Source organism: Salvelinus alpinus, chromosome 37 (genome assembly GCF_045679555.1).
Source record: "Salvelinus alpinus chromosome 37, SLU_Salpinus.1, whole genome shotgun sequence".
NCBI classification, from domain to species: domain Eukaryota; kingdom Metazoa; phylum Chordata; class Actinopteri; order Salmoniformes; family Salmonidae; genus Salvelinus; species Salvelinus alpinus.
The window spans coordinates 5,339,426-5,352,241 of NC_092122.1; the positions used below are offsets into that span (position 1 = coordinate 5,339,426).

Below are 12,816 nucleotides of genomic sequence, written 5' to 3' on the forward strand. Positions count from 1 at the left end.
GGAATCAGCAAACATTAAGGTTCAATTCTATTGTAGACAGACAGGAGGATTAAAGACTGGCCTGGAGAACAATAGACGTTCAGTAAATAAGGACAGGGTCGAGGGAAAACAATGGAGGGACACATTTCCCACAAACACTGAGGAGCTTCATGGTCTGCTGATGATAATCCAAACATTACAATGTATACAACCTGCTATGCACCAGGGTTGGGCTCAATTCCAATTGAATTTGAATTCCTAAAATGTTCAAACTTTTGACATGAATAACTTCTCCTTTTCAGTTAATTAATAAGCCATCAAAAATAGATGCCCCTTTCTCAATCATTTCATTTTCATTTCAGTTTGCTTCCTGAATTGACTGCCTTTAATTCTAATTGAGCCCAACCCTGCTATGAACACAGACTGATTCGTTCTTAATGGTACCAGCTGAATTCAGAGAGTCACGGGCACTGTCGTGGGCACATTCTCAAGAGCGGGAACAGTCATTGAGTGAGTCAACCCATTACTCTGTCATAAGACAATAGTCGCCATGAAATGAGTTGGAATCAAATGGAGACGCCCAGTCATTCTCTTCTGGAAGAATCCTGCCTAACCCTTATTTTATAATGTGCAACTAACAAAATGCACTCTAACCAAAGACTATATTTCAAACACATCCTTGCCAGTTCTACAGATCATGCTTATCTGTGTTTTAAACTCATCTCGGGGGGAGAGAGAGAGGGGAGAGATGGAGAGATAGGTGAAGAGGGTAGAAGGCCAGCTGTGTTATGATAATACTACCACCAGAAAAGTCAGCATCAAAGCTCCAGAACGTATAGTAGGCCTACGTTAAGTTAAGCAGAGTACAATGCAGTACAATCAACTTCCGAGTCAAATGTTCAAAAGTGACCTCTAGTTGGCATGTTTGGGATGCCAATATACAATTCAGTGGGAAAGTGATCCTGTATGTCGTATACATCACATCAGCTGATGTGTATAAATAGCAATAGCCGTTGTTCTGGAAACCTGGAACAACCTCAGCTCAGACTGAGGAGTGGTGTTGGGTGTTGGCCCCTGAACAAACAGTCCCTATGACGTCACCCCACAGCCGTGTAAGAATGACAGAACCTGTGTAATAACTGAAAGAGGAGAAAGGACCTATGAGGAAGGGGATCCACTGGTATGTAATAAAGGAACAAGGAAGGAGAAATTACTTTAATAGTGACACCATATACATTACTTTAAAACTGGACTGTGTAGCTTAGGCTACATGTCACTCTTATCAACAGATTAGCCTTGAATCACAAACATAACGTTTATGGGATTTAAAAAAAGGATTGGACAGAGATGTAAGTAGCCTATACAAGGACAACTAGCTATATCTATTAATTATGCAGGCTATAAACCAGGTTAGTTCATTAAATGTACTTTATGTAGGCTTATGTATCATATGTAGGAGATATGTGTTGAAAGGGAAAGGGGGATACCTAGTCAGTTGTACAACTGAATGCCTTCAACTGAAATGTGTCTTCCACATTTAACCCAACCCCTCTGAAATGTTTATAGGCTGAAGATAGCGCATTAATTAGAACAAATATGCAAATGTCATTATCATATTAATCACTAATCTTCCACTCAGTTATTCACTGGAAATGTTAACTAAGTCACTAGAAATGGTTAACAACTTTGTATAGCCTAACCAAAAATGTATATATTTTTTATTTTATTGACATAATTTAACCCTCTCTGTGAGAGTGGATACTAAACACATAAATTAAAAGGTATAAATCATCAATAATAATATGACACTTCAGCTGCAGTTTACACAGGCAGTCCAAATCTGATATTTTTTCCATGAATTGGTCTTTTGACCAATCACATCAGGTCTTTTCATATCAGCTCTTTTTCAGGGCTGATTTGATTGGTCAAAAGACCAATTAGTGAAAAAAAGATCAGAATTGGCTGCCTGTGTAAACGCAGCCTTGTTGTTGTCCAAATGTGGGCCTACTATAATAGTGTATTAATAAAGCTTTGTACATGTTTTAATACATTTTCATTAAATATTAGTTTATTTACACTAACATTGTAATTCATGTTAGTTAGAATAATTAATTACTGTTAATTAGGACTAATACTAATAGATAGCCCAATAGACTAACTAGACGAACATAATAAACTAACATGGGCCTTATGCTTGATCTGTAACATACTCTTCTAAATAGTAATCTGACTGTCTCAAATATAGGTCAAACTTTTAGAAAACGGCGCAAAGCAACAACAAAAAACATTTTGTGCCTAGTAAATCCCATTGAGAACTTTTCGAGCGGGAGATGACTGTATCTAAATGAAACGTAGGTTATATAAACTGCTGGAGAAAAAAATACAAAATGGAGTAGAGGGTTGACTAGATCACGTTGAAATTCAACGTGACTTATGGTCTTGGAACTGAGCCTTTGCAAAACGTGACGCAATGCCAACATAAGAATGTGTCACATTCAAAAGAGCAGGGAAAATGGGTCCTACGTGCCGAGATATTTTACCTAGAGAGTATAACTCTGGCACAGTGCAACAAGTCTTTGCGCGCAGTTCGAATCTTACCACTGAACTTCAAAACTTTCTTATGATGAAAACGAGGTAGGAAATCTATTGAAAAACTCATAAAACATTTCTTGATTTCAAGAAAGTAGTCTATACCAAGGTTATTTTTATTGCATGCCAGATTTTGCATTAGACTACACTCTTAGAAAAAAGGGTTTCGTAACGGTTATTTGGCTGTCCCCATAGGATAACCCTTTTTGGATCCAGGTATAACTATTTTGGGTTCCAAGTAGAACCCTCTGTGTGTGGAAAGGGTTCTACATGGAACCAAAAAGGGTTCTTCAAATGGTTCTCATATGGGGACAGTCGAATAACCATTTTCGGTTCTAGATAGCACCTTTTTTTAAATTCTAAGTGCATTGAAGAATGCAAGGCCAGGGTGTACACATGTACCAACCCTTTGTGTCATTTCTTGACAATTATTTGAAGACATCAGGAATGAGTGATTACATCAAGGTGTTTACCTTGGGCATTGTCCAGCTCAATGGTCCAGCTCCAAAACCCCGATTGTTATGATGATTATCACGTGATTAAGTCTTCTGTGGCGGTAGGACGTCCCATTGCCTTGTAGGAACAAACAAGTCACATAAGGGGACAAGGGAGCGCAATAACTGGGAGCTTTTAAAGTTAAATTAGTTCATCGTGGACAGTGAAGAGCATCAGTCTATACTTCGGCGAGGCGCATCATTTTTTGACCCACAACATCAGGAATCGCAACATTATTTCATATTTGAGTGCATCATTGGACACTGCTGGTAAGAGAATTCACATATTGGCAGCATTTGAGAAGTTTTCTTATTCAGACTTTGCAGAGGCAAATCTGTGCTGTTCGGGTTTTTATTGTCAATGTGTATTTTTTTCTGTTGCATCTCATTGATCAACATCTCATGTAGTATGCGAATGTAACTGCGTCATCTGTGATGAATACTTCTGCTGTGTTATCTTCAATAATGCTAATTTGAATCTATTTTAACATCTGGCAATGATATCGGGTGCTATACTCTTAAAATGTGTTTCAAACTTTTTCTCATCTTATCGCCTATTTGGAGAAGTTGGACATAATTATAATCGGAGGTTGAGAATGTTTGTGTGGGTCTGGGGATTCCAGAGAGTTGTAAATGATCTAGTTACCGCGCCCACTTTTTCGACGCAAACAACTTTCACTCGGGAGAGTTGAGCTGTTGCTGTTGAGGGAATGACAGTTTATATTCGTGTAGGATAATGTTTTTATTTTCATAAAAATATGTTATCGGAAAGAATACTTATTCCAATCAAAGGATTTGACGTAAAACTGGTTTCAAACCACTTTGAAAATATGTTTTATTCACTGAACAGGCTAATAAGAATATTCTCAAACTGCGTCATGAACGCAGTGTAGGGTATGGGCATCTATGGCATAGTAGGACTAACCTATATCCTACTAGGCCTACTATACACTTTATGATTATGCTTTATGTAAGTTATTCAATATCTATAGCTAGAGAGCAACGAATATAATGTACATTTGTTTTAACCCCATCAATTCCCTGGCTCTCGCCCCTGTTTTCCTCAAGATTCTTACACTCAAAAAAATGCTGGGTTAAAAAGAACACAATTTGTGTTCTTTGGTAACTCAGCACAAGGTAAATATTGGACAGAACACATGCTGAAATCTTTCTTGAATAACCCAACATGGGTTAATTTAACCATCAGTCATGTTTTTATTTACTTTCATGCTGGGTTGACCCAGCAACTCGGTCTTTTTTTACAATGTTATTTTCAGGAGGGATTTCCTATAAGGGGCGTGGCTTTCAGATAGTTACTTTTGGCCACATCAGAGACTAAGTGTCATTCTTGTTCATGATGTTAAGTTTGCACAGTGCAAAATAAAATGTTCCTAGAATATTTTTTGCACATTACATATTTTAATATAAAATGAGTAACATTATTATTTCCATATTGTAACAAAGTGTTAACTGTCCCAACATTTGCATATACGTAGGCTCTTGAGGAACTCATGCAGTTGTGTAAGCCTCGTTAAAGCTATAAAAGTGTCAGTATTCAACCTTAAAACGTGTTAACCGTTAGGGATGTGACAAATAGTAAACATTTCTTAATGTTTAAACCTCCATTTAAAAAAAAATCTGTTTTCCGTTAAAACACTATGACAAATTCATAAAAATCTACTTGAATTCATAATGCAGACGCACTGCTGCAAACAACTATTTGGGGTCTCACGGGGTTGCCTTATCAGGTGGTTAAGCATTCCACCCAGTGGCGATTTTAGCATGTAAATCTTGGTGGCGTAAAAAAAGATTTGGGATGGCTGACTTGCTTAAACAAATGTGATTTCTACTGACAATTGAGATGTACAAACTATGGCATAAGGGGACGACAAGCAGATGAGATGCAATCCGTAATTTCGATTAAGACATTAATGAGGGAGCGGCGACGGACGTAGTCAATATAACTATTTGTTCAGCACTTTTGAAATGTACGGCGACAGAGTTCAGAACAAGGGCTGTTCTTACAGTGTACAACAAGTCAGAACCGTAGGATAAATAAAGGGGGCATATAAACAGACAATAAAAGCTCTTACAATATTCAATGATTACATTTCTCTAAAACAGGTTATAGGCTACATGTGCACCACCAAGTTAGAAAAGTAGGCGAAATTAAGAGGTAAAAATAAGAGGTAAAAAAATAGACCAAATTATTAAGGTAAGGCACATGGAACGCTGTTTGGGTCTTTGTGTGTCAAAAAAGATACACTTCGTATAACACTATTTATATGACGCATTAAATACGCTTTTCATTTGACACATCAAATAACACAATTATATAGAATGTTGTGTGTGCTGAATTTGCACGTGCAAGCCAAGCGTCACCAATACTATCAGTAGCACTGTCAAAGCTGTACAAAAAAAAGTTAGTGAACAAGCACACACTGGCCAGGAATGATGTGTTTACAATACCGCGTTGGTGAAAATAGACCAAATTATTAGGGTGAGGCACATGGGCTACTAACAGCTTACTACACAACATACACTTAGTATTACTTTCTTCTCTACAGTACACATATCTCTCTGGCATCCTACATAATATATGAAGGAGCATAAGACATTTTTGGACTCACGTTGTTGTGATGTGCTTGAACAGCATCAATCAAAAAAAAAAATTAACCTTTATTTAACTAGGCAAGTCAGTTAAGAACAAAATCTTATTTTCAATGATGGCCAGGAACAGTTGGTTAACTACCTTGTTCAGGGGCAGAACAACAAATTTTTACCTTGTCAGCTCGGGGATTTGATCTTGCAACCTTTCGGTTACTAGTTCAACGCTCTAACCACTAGGCTACATGCCACCAATAACCCGGTATCAACAACCCAGCATCAATAACCCATCAGTTATTAAATAAAACAACCCAACTAAGTGACCGAATGCCTGCAAACCAGCAGTTGGTGTGTTTTATTTTCAATTTGTCTGTTTCTTTGAGTTTTCTTTATAGATGAACGTCCTAAAAGGTTGTCCATCTGATCCATAAAACCTAATGTTCTCAATGTGGAATAATGGTTTCTTTTACTCAAGCCCGTTTCTTTGTACGAGGGGGCTGGCATTTTAAGCCAGACGTTTTAATAGTTGCATCCCAGACGCTGTAAAGTTTGCTCAATCCCACCGTGTAATGATTTTTTGGATTAGCAAAGGCGCAGAAATGGTTCACTGCCTGTCTGACGCACCTTTGTTAGTGTGGTTCCTTCCCATTCACTGATGCTGATAGTAGGTAACTGACTGTTGCACTCTGGCGGGTAAAACTGTATTTCAAGGAGGCAAAATAATATGAAAAAAAGATCTAGATGTTTCAGGAAAGGGAACTTTTGAGGGTCTTTGTCATTATAGACCTAGGATAGACTCAGCAAGGCAACTCTGACCAACATAACAGGTATTTGTTTCAGGAAGTCAGACTGTTACATGTGATCTATTGAATATTAATGAATATTTTCTCGACTTTGGAAGTCGTAATGTAGGCTGTATAATGTTTTACTTGCTGTCACTTTTTGAATATAATTGCTGTGGGGAATTATGTGACTTTGAACATTTGAACAAAAAGCTGATCATGGCCCGTATCCACAATGAGTCTCAGAGTAGGAGTGGTGCTGATCTAGGATCTGTCCATATAATCTTATACATTATGATCTAAAAGACAAAACTGATCCTAGATCAGCATTCCTACTCTGAGAGGCTTTGCGGATACAGGGCCAGGTTTCCGTGATGGGTAGAATGTTTGCATGTCACAACAACAAAAAAGGTGTTAATTTATAACACTAGTTTTGGACGGTTGTAAATAGTAAACTACAAAAACGTGTAACATTCCTGAAGTTCAGAATGTATCCCTGCAATTACATGGGGTGACTAGAAGAGCACATAAAACATTCTCACATGAGGTGAAACATTCTCCATACGTTTCCCGGTCCGCACCATGTGACCTTTCCTCCTGACCTCTCACCTCTGGCAGCCAGAGCAGAGACCAGAGCAAGTGGAGCAGGTTCATTTTTACATACTTCAGGTGTTCTTCTATTCTGATTCTGTGGATGTTGGAGATTTATTTGGTGTGTGTGGTCTCTTACCGTATGGCTAATTACTAAGGGCAGGGGTACTCAACTCTTACCCTACGAGGTCCGGAGCCTGCTGGTTTTCTGTTCTACCTGATAATTAATTGCACACACTTGGTGTCCAAAGTCTAAATCAATCCCTGATTAGGGGGAAAGAATGAAAAAATGCAGTGGAACTGTCTTTGAGGTCCAGAGTTGAATGTGGGGGAGGTAGGGTATGTGTGTTTGATAACATAAAACTCAACGATGTCCCAAAAGGTCAAACGCTGAACAGAACAGGCGTTCTGTGTATTTAGTGTGTGTTGGTATGAGTGTGTGTGTGTGTTTGTGCGTAGCCTAAACCTAGACCACACCAATAGTGACCTGGGTCACACCTCATAGAAAAAACAGACACCTCACCTCTAACCCTCTCCCTTTCTCTCTCAGGGACATTAAGATGACATCATCATCCTTATCATCTGACGGGGCCATGCTGGTCTGTCGGAGTGTGGAGGAGCTGAAGCGCAGGGCCCAGGGCCCGGTGAGGAGGAACCTGTTTGGGCCTGTGGACCACGAGCAGCTGCAACAGGACTTCCAGAGGCACCTGTGTATGAGCGTGGAGTCGGCCAACAAGCGCTGGGACTTTGACTTCAACACCGGCCAGCCGGCCGCCAAGGGCGCCAGCGTGGAGTGGAAGGAGATGAAATGCCAGGATGTGCCGGCGTTCTACCGCAACTGTGTGTTGAGGAAGCCGGTGATTGGCATCGACGGGCAGAGGGCGGAGAGAGAGAATGTCCGGTTGGCGCGGGCATCGTCTCCAGGGTCGTCCAGCTGTGGTGAGGAGTACCTGGAGGTGACCACCAGGGAGAGCTATACGATCCAGAGGCCAGAGAAGAAGATGGCCAGCCAGAGGGCAGGACCAGTCAAACGGAGACAAGCCGCCATAACAGGTCAGTGTCAATGAACACGCTTTCCTCCCTCCTTTTTCCTTCTATTGGGCTTCATACAAAAGCCATACGAAAAAAGCAATAGAGAGGTAGTATACACATTTTCTGACACAAATAGTGAGTCCAGAGGTTAACTTGACTATAATTATGATGATAATAAATAATAGCAATAAATACAGTTGTATATTTTGCATTATTATTATAGCAACCATGAGCCCAGAGGTCTTCATTTAAAGAGCGATAATATACATTGACAGGTTGTTTTGAACTTCAGAAGACCCTTTTGATTAACCTGTTATTAACCTTTTATTAACCGTTGAGTGACAGCGGTGAATACCTGTGTGCTGCCAAAAGCACTGTATGTGAACTATGTTAGGAACAGGCCATGCAACAACACTGTGTTACCTGTGTTATGTCTCCAAACAGTTTATACAACCCTGTTATAAGCCTTGATGTGTGCGTCCCAAATTGCACCCTATCCCCTATATCAAGTGCCCTACTTTTGACCCTATGGGCCCCGGTTAAAAGTAAGGCACTGTAGGGTGCCATTTGGGATGCGCATATTATTTCCCTGATAGAACATTACTGGGACTGGGAACTAACACCTGTTCTCTCTCTCTCTCTCTGCTGGTCATCCACAGAATTCTTTGTCGTGAAGAAGAGGAGGACCATGCACCACAAACCGTCCTCTCCGCAGTAAACACAGCCCAAAAAAGAGTGCAATTCAGTGGGCATGCTCCGTTTGGAAATCACCTCATTCAGATGGATATATAATTTCTGCAGCTTTCTGTAGCGACACAGACGGTCGAAGAGCTCATAGCTACAGTGTGTCTTAAAGGAAGTGGAAAGGATGGATGTTTGTATATATATTTATATAGCTGTGTTTCATCTATATTTTCTAAGCTTGTATGACTGTCTAAGCTTTAGATTATACTGTGAAATAATTCCAATGCACTCATCAGGAAAAAACCTCAATGGCTCTGTCGTAAGAGATTTCTTCCAACAGTACCCATGGTATAGTGTTTAACTCCCAACCACCTCCGCCCACACTCTAACAGCTTCTCTAAGAGTAGTTCAACTATTCCTGACCTCACTCCACGTGTAGTCTTCAGTTTCACCGCGGCTGTAAAAGTATCAGCCACGCGAGTAAGAGGCCCCGGGGTCACCTCAGGTCAAATTGGCAACGCGACCATGATTAGCCTAGGGTGCAAAGGTCAACTGTGAAGTTCCAGCACTTAGGCTATCAGGCATCGGTATGATAATGATACATCTTATTGAGTAATATTACTTCTCAATAAATGTCTATTATTACGGTAATTGTTTTATTCTTAAGCTTTTTGGTGTGAGTATTATTACAGAGTGATATTTGGTGTCGGTAGGAAACGAGCTTAAATTAGCTTAAGTTAATTGTCAAATATTGTTATTACGGCTAACATACACTTCACCGTTGGCACCACCGTCTCTGTACAATTTGTCAAAAATGTCAGTGCACAACTGAATAAAATAAATCGTTTTTATTTTATTTAGCTCCCTTTATCATTTTAAGGTAGTAAAACATATTCTTGGAAACTTTTTGGTAAACCTTGTATGTTTGCTTTGTTGGCTAAATCCTTTTAACAATGTTGCATTTTCTACTCTTGTCTTCGTATAATGATAGCCTCTAGGTTTTGAACTCTTTTCTGTATGAAGGAATGTAGCTTTGACATTGTTTGGAATTGAAGTTAAATGGTGTTGCAGTTCACAAAAGTACATTAATCCTTAATGCATATGGAACATTCCAGGTTCTGTCAGTAAATGATTATTTTTATGAGGAGCTCAGCTGCAACACATTTCCATTGCTGTGCTAAATAGTAGACTGTTGTGACAACTGAGGCAGTTGACCAAAAAAAAGAACAAATATATTATTTGTGAGTCATCCGTAAGCGTTGGCTTGAGTCAAGGGACATAGAAATCCACATGCCTTAAGCATCTCCAAATACATCTCAGATTAACCTGTGATTCATATGCAGTATCACAGATTTATCCATTGGCATTACATTCCAAACTTTATGCCATTCATTCTCCATAGCCAGAGTCACATCGCAATACTGTAAATAATGGTGGCAAAAATAGCAGTCCAACAGGGATTGCCGTTCCTTAAATGTGTCATGTTCGAACAAATAGACATAATCTGGATTACCTACCTCATTGAACGATTGACAAAAAAAGTGAAAAGAATAGAAAAAACATATACAAAATAAAAAATGTCAAATAATTCCAACATATTTGTTGGAAACTACAGGAGTTCATTTTGTATTACTGTTCATAGCTGGTTCAGTGGGAAAGCGGGTTCAGACCATAGGCTTTAGTTACACATCAGGTAAAAGAGTCAGTGTGTCTGAGTGATAGGACCCATTCCAGCTCAAAGCAGGACTGAGGAAACTCAAGTCCTCTGGGAGTCCTGAGCTTTGTTATCTCTGGCTTGCTTTGCTTTGACTGGTTTCCCAGAACTAGACAGAATGGAGGATGGGGGCAGGGACTTTATTAATAGACAGCAACAGAATGATGTCCAAGACCCTCAATCAAAGTGGTTCTATAGCCAGACAAGTGGCCTGTGTTCTAGAGTGCTTTTGTCTGGAACCATAGAGGTCCTTATAACACCGCCCTCTTGACTTGCCAATGTAGAGAGTCATGTCAACAGAACATTCTGATTTCCGTTTACACACTTCACCTCACAAATGGAATCGATTATCCGTTTTTATTTAATAATATTTGATGGTGTTTTTTTGTGTGTGTTTGGACTTGAGTCTGTATGTATGTTGGTTTATATGCGCCTGTCTTTTAATGTGTTCAAAATAAAACTTTTAAAGTCTGTTAACTTATTTTTAACTATGTATCTTGTTTTTGTAGGGGGAAAATTATAAATGCCCTTTTGGTAAAACTAACTGATTATGTGTATTGCACTAAAACATTGACAAGATAATTCTATATTTCTGATTTTATAGAGCTACTCTCATGGAAGGGGAAGAGTTTAGAAAAACTAAACCGTCACTGCTGAACTGGGACACAGACTATGGGCTATCATAGTTTGGGTCGGACACAAAATGATAAATAAATATTAGGTGCTTTCTTGGTATTACAACAGTGTTAAAACAAGGCAATACTCAGCCCTAATATTACTGACTGTACTGGTTTTCCCAGAATTCCCTTTGCAAGCGAACTGTGATAAGTTAATGATCATAGATTTGTATACGGTTACTGGGCTGCTCCATCCTGCATCCCCCCTGGCCCAGTGTGTCCCACAGTGGCAACATAAAGTTTGCTCTAAATCGAATTCACCTGTCTATCGCAGGTATATCAAAACATAGTATTGCATGCCTTATATGCATGAATGAATAATATCCTCATATATGTTTTTGATAAGATAATGGTTAATGTATTGAAAGTGTACTACAATGTAATTACATGGGAGCAGAATATTAACTTTGATTTGGTAATAGTTTGAAAATAAAATGACAAATGTTGAAATTGTGAACATTTTTGTGGAAGATTCAATGACCGGTTTTTGGTGCACTGTTGACTTTGATGTTAATTTGTTACAGTATGTTTCCGATTATTATTAAATTATATAAATATAATACAACGTATTGTTTTCTTAGACTGGTCTTCATTCATAATCTGCTACGTCCTTATACATTCATATGATCTTCAGTGTCAACAGCTGGAAAATCTAGTAGGCCTACTAATTCAACACATATTAGACCTACTAATTCTATTAGACCTACTAATTCTATTAGACCTACTACTTACAGACATATTAAGTCTACTAATTCTATTAGACCTACTAATTTTACACATATTAAGTCTACTAATTCTATTAGACCTACTAATTCAACACATATTAGGCCTACTAATTCTATTAGACCTACTAATTCTATTAGACCTACTAATTCTATTAGGCCTACAGATTCTATTAGACCTACTAATTCTATTAGACCTACTAATTCTATTAGGCCTACTAATTATACACATATTAAGTCTACTAATTCTATTAGGCCTACTAATTCTATTAGGCCTACTAATTCTATTAGACCCACTAATTCTATTAGACCTACTAATTCTATTAGACCTACTAATTCAACACATATTAGGCCTACTAATTCTATTAGACCTACTACTTCTATTAGGCCTACTAATTCTACACATATTATGCCTACTAATTCTATTACACCCACTAATTCTATTAGGCCTACTAATTCTATTAGACCTACTAATTCTATTAGGCCTACTAATTCAACACATATTAGGCCTACTAATTCTATTAGGTCTACTAATTCAACACATATTAGGCCTACTAATTCTATTAGACCTACTACTTCTATTAGGCCTACTAATTCAACACATATTAGGTCTACTAATTCTATTAGACCTACTACTTATACACATATTAAGTCTACTAATTATATTAGACCTACTAATTCTATTAGGCCTACTAATTCTATTAGACCTACTAATTCAACACATAGTAGGACCTACTAATTCTACACATATTAAGTCTACTAATTCTATTAGACCTACTAATTCTATTAGGTCTACTAATTCTACACATATTAGGCCTACTAATTTTATTAGACCTACTACTTATACACATATTAAGTCTACTAATTCTATTAGACCTACTAATTCTATTAGACCTACTAATTCAACACATGTTAGGCCTACTAATTCTATTAGACCTACTACTT

General features: G+C 38.3%; 1 protein-coding gene across 3 annotated transcripts; it reads left to right on the top strand.

The window, feature by feature from the left end:
- The first annotated feature begins 1,226 nt into the window (after positions 1-1,226).
- cdkn1d (cyclin-dependent kinase inhibitor 1D) lies at positions 1,227-10,953 on the top strand. 3 transcript variants are annotated; one of them, XM_071386486.1, is made up of 3 exons: positions 1,227-1,328; positions 7,593-8,095; positions 8,734-10,953. In XM_071386486.1, coding segments are annotated over exons 1-3 (564 nt in total). In that variant the 5' UTR covers positions 1,227-1,326; the 3' UTR covers positions 8,793-10,953. The 3 variants fall into 3 exon arrangements, with proteins under 3 accessions (XP_071242587.1, XP_071242586.1, XP_071242588.1); XM_071386485.1 differs by lacking the exon at positions 1,227-1,328 and adding an exon at positions 2,462-2,613; XM_071386487.1 differs by lacking the exon at positions 1,227-1,328 and adding an exon at positions 2,491-3,332.
- Positions 10,954-12,816: the final 1,863 nt, after the last annotated feature.

Bases quoted from the DNA above. Each gene is read 5' to 3' on its own strand.
- cdkn1d (XM_071386485.1), top strand. From the start codon at position 2,492: ATGGGTCCTACGTGCCGAGATATTTTACCTAGAGAGTATAACTCTGGC. The intron at 2,614-7,592 runs GTAGGAAATCTA...TTTCTCTCTCAG, and splicing joins TTTCTTATGATGAAAACGAG to GGACATTAAGATGACATCAT. The intron at 8,096-8,733 runs GTCAGTGTCAAT...GGTCATCCACAG, and splicing joins GAGACAAGCCGCCATAACAG to AATTCTTTGTCGTGAAGAAG.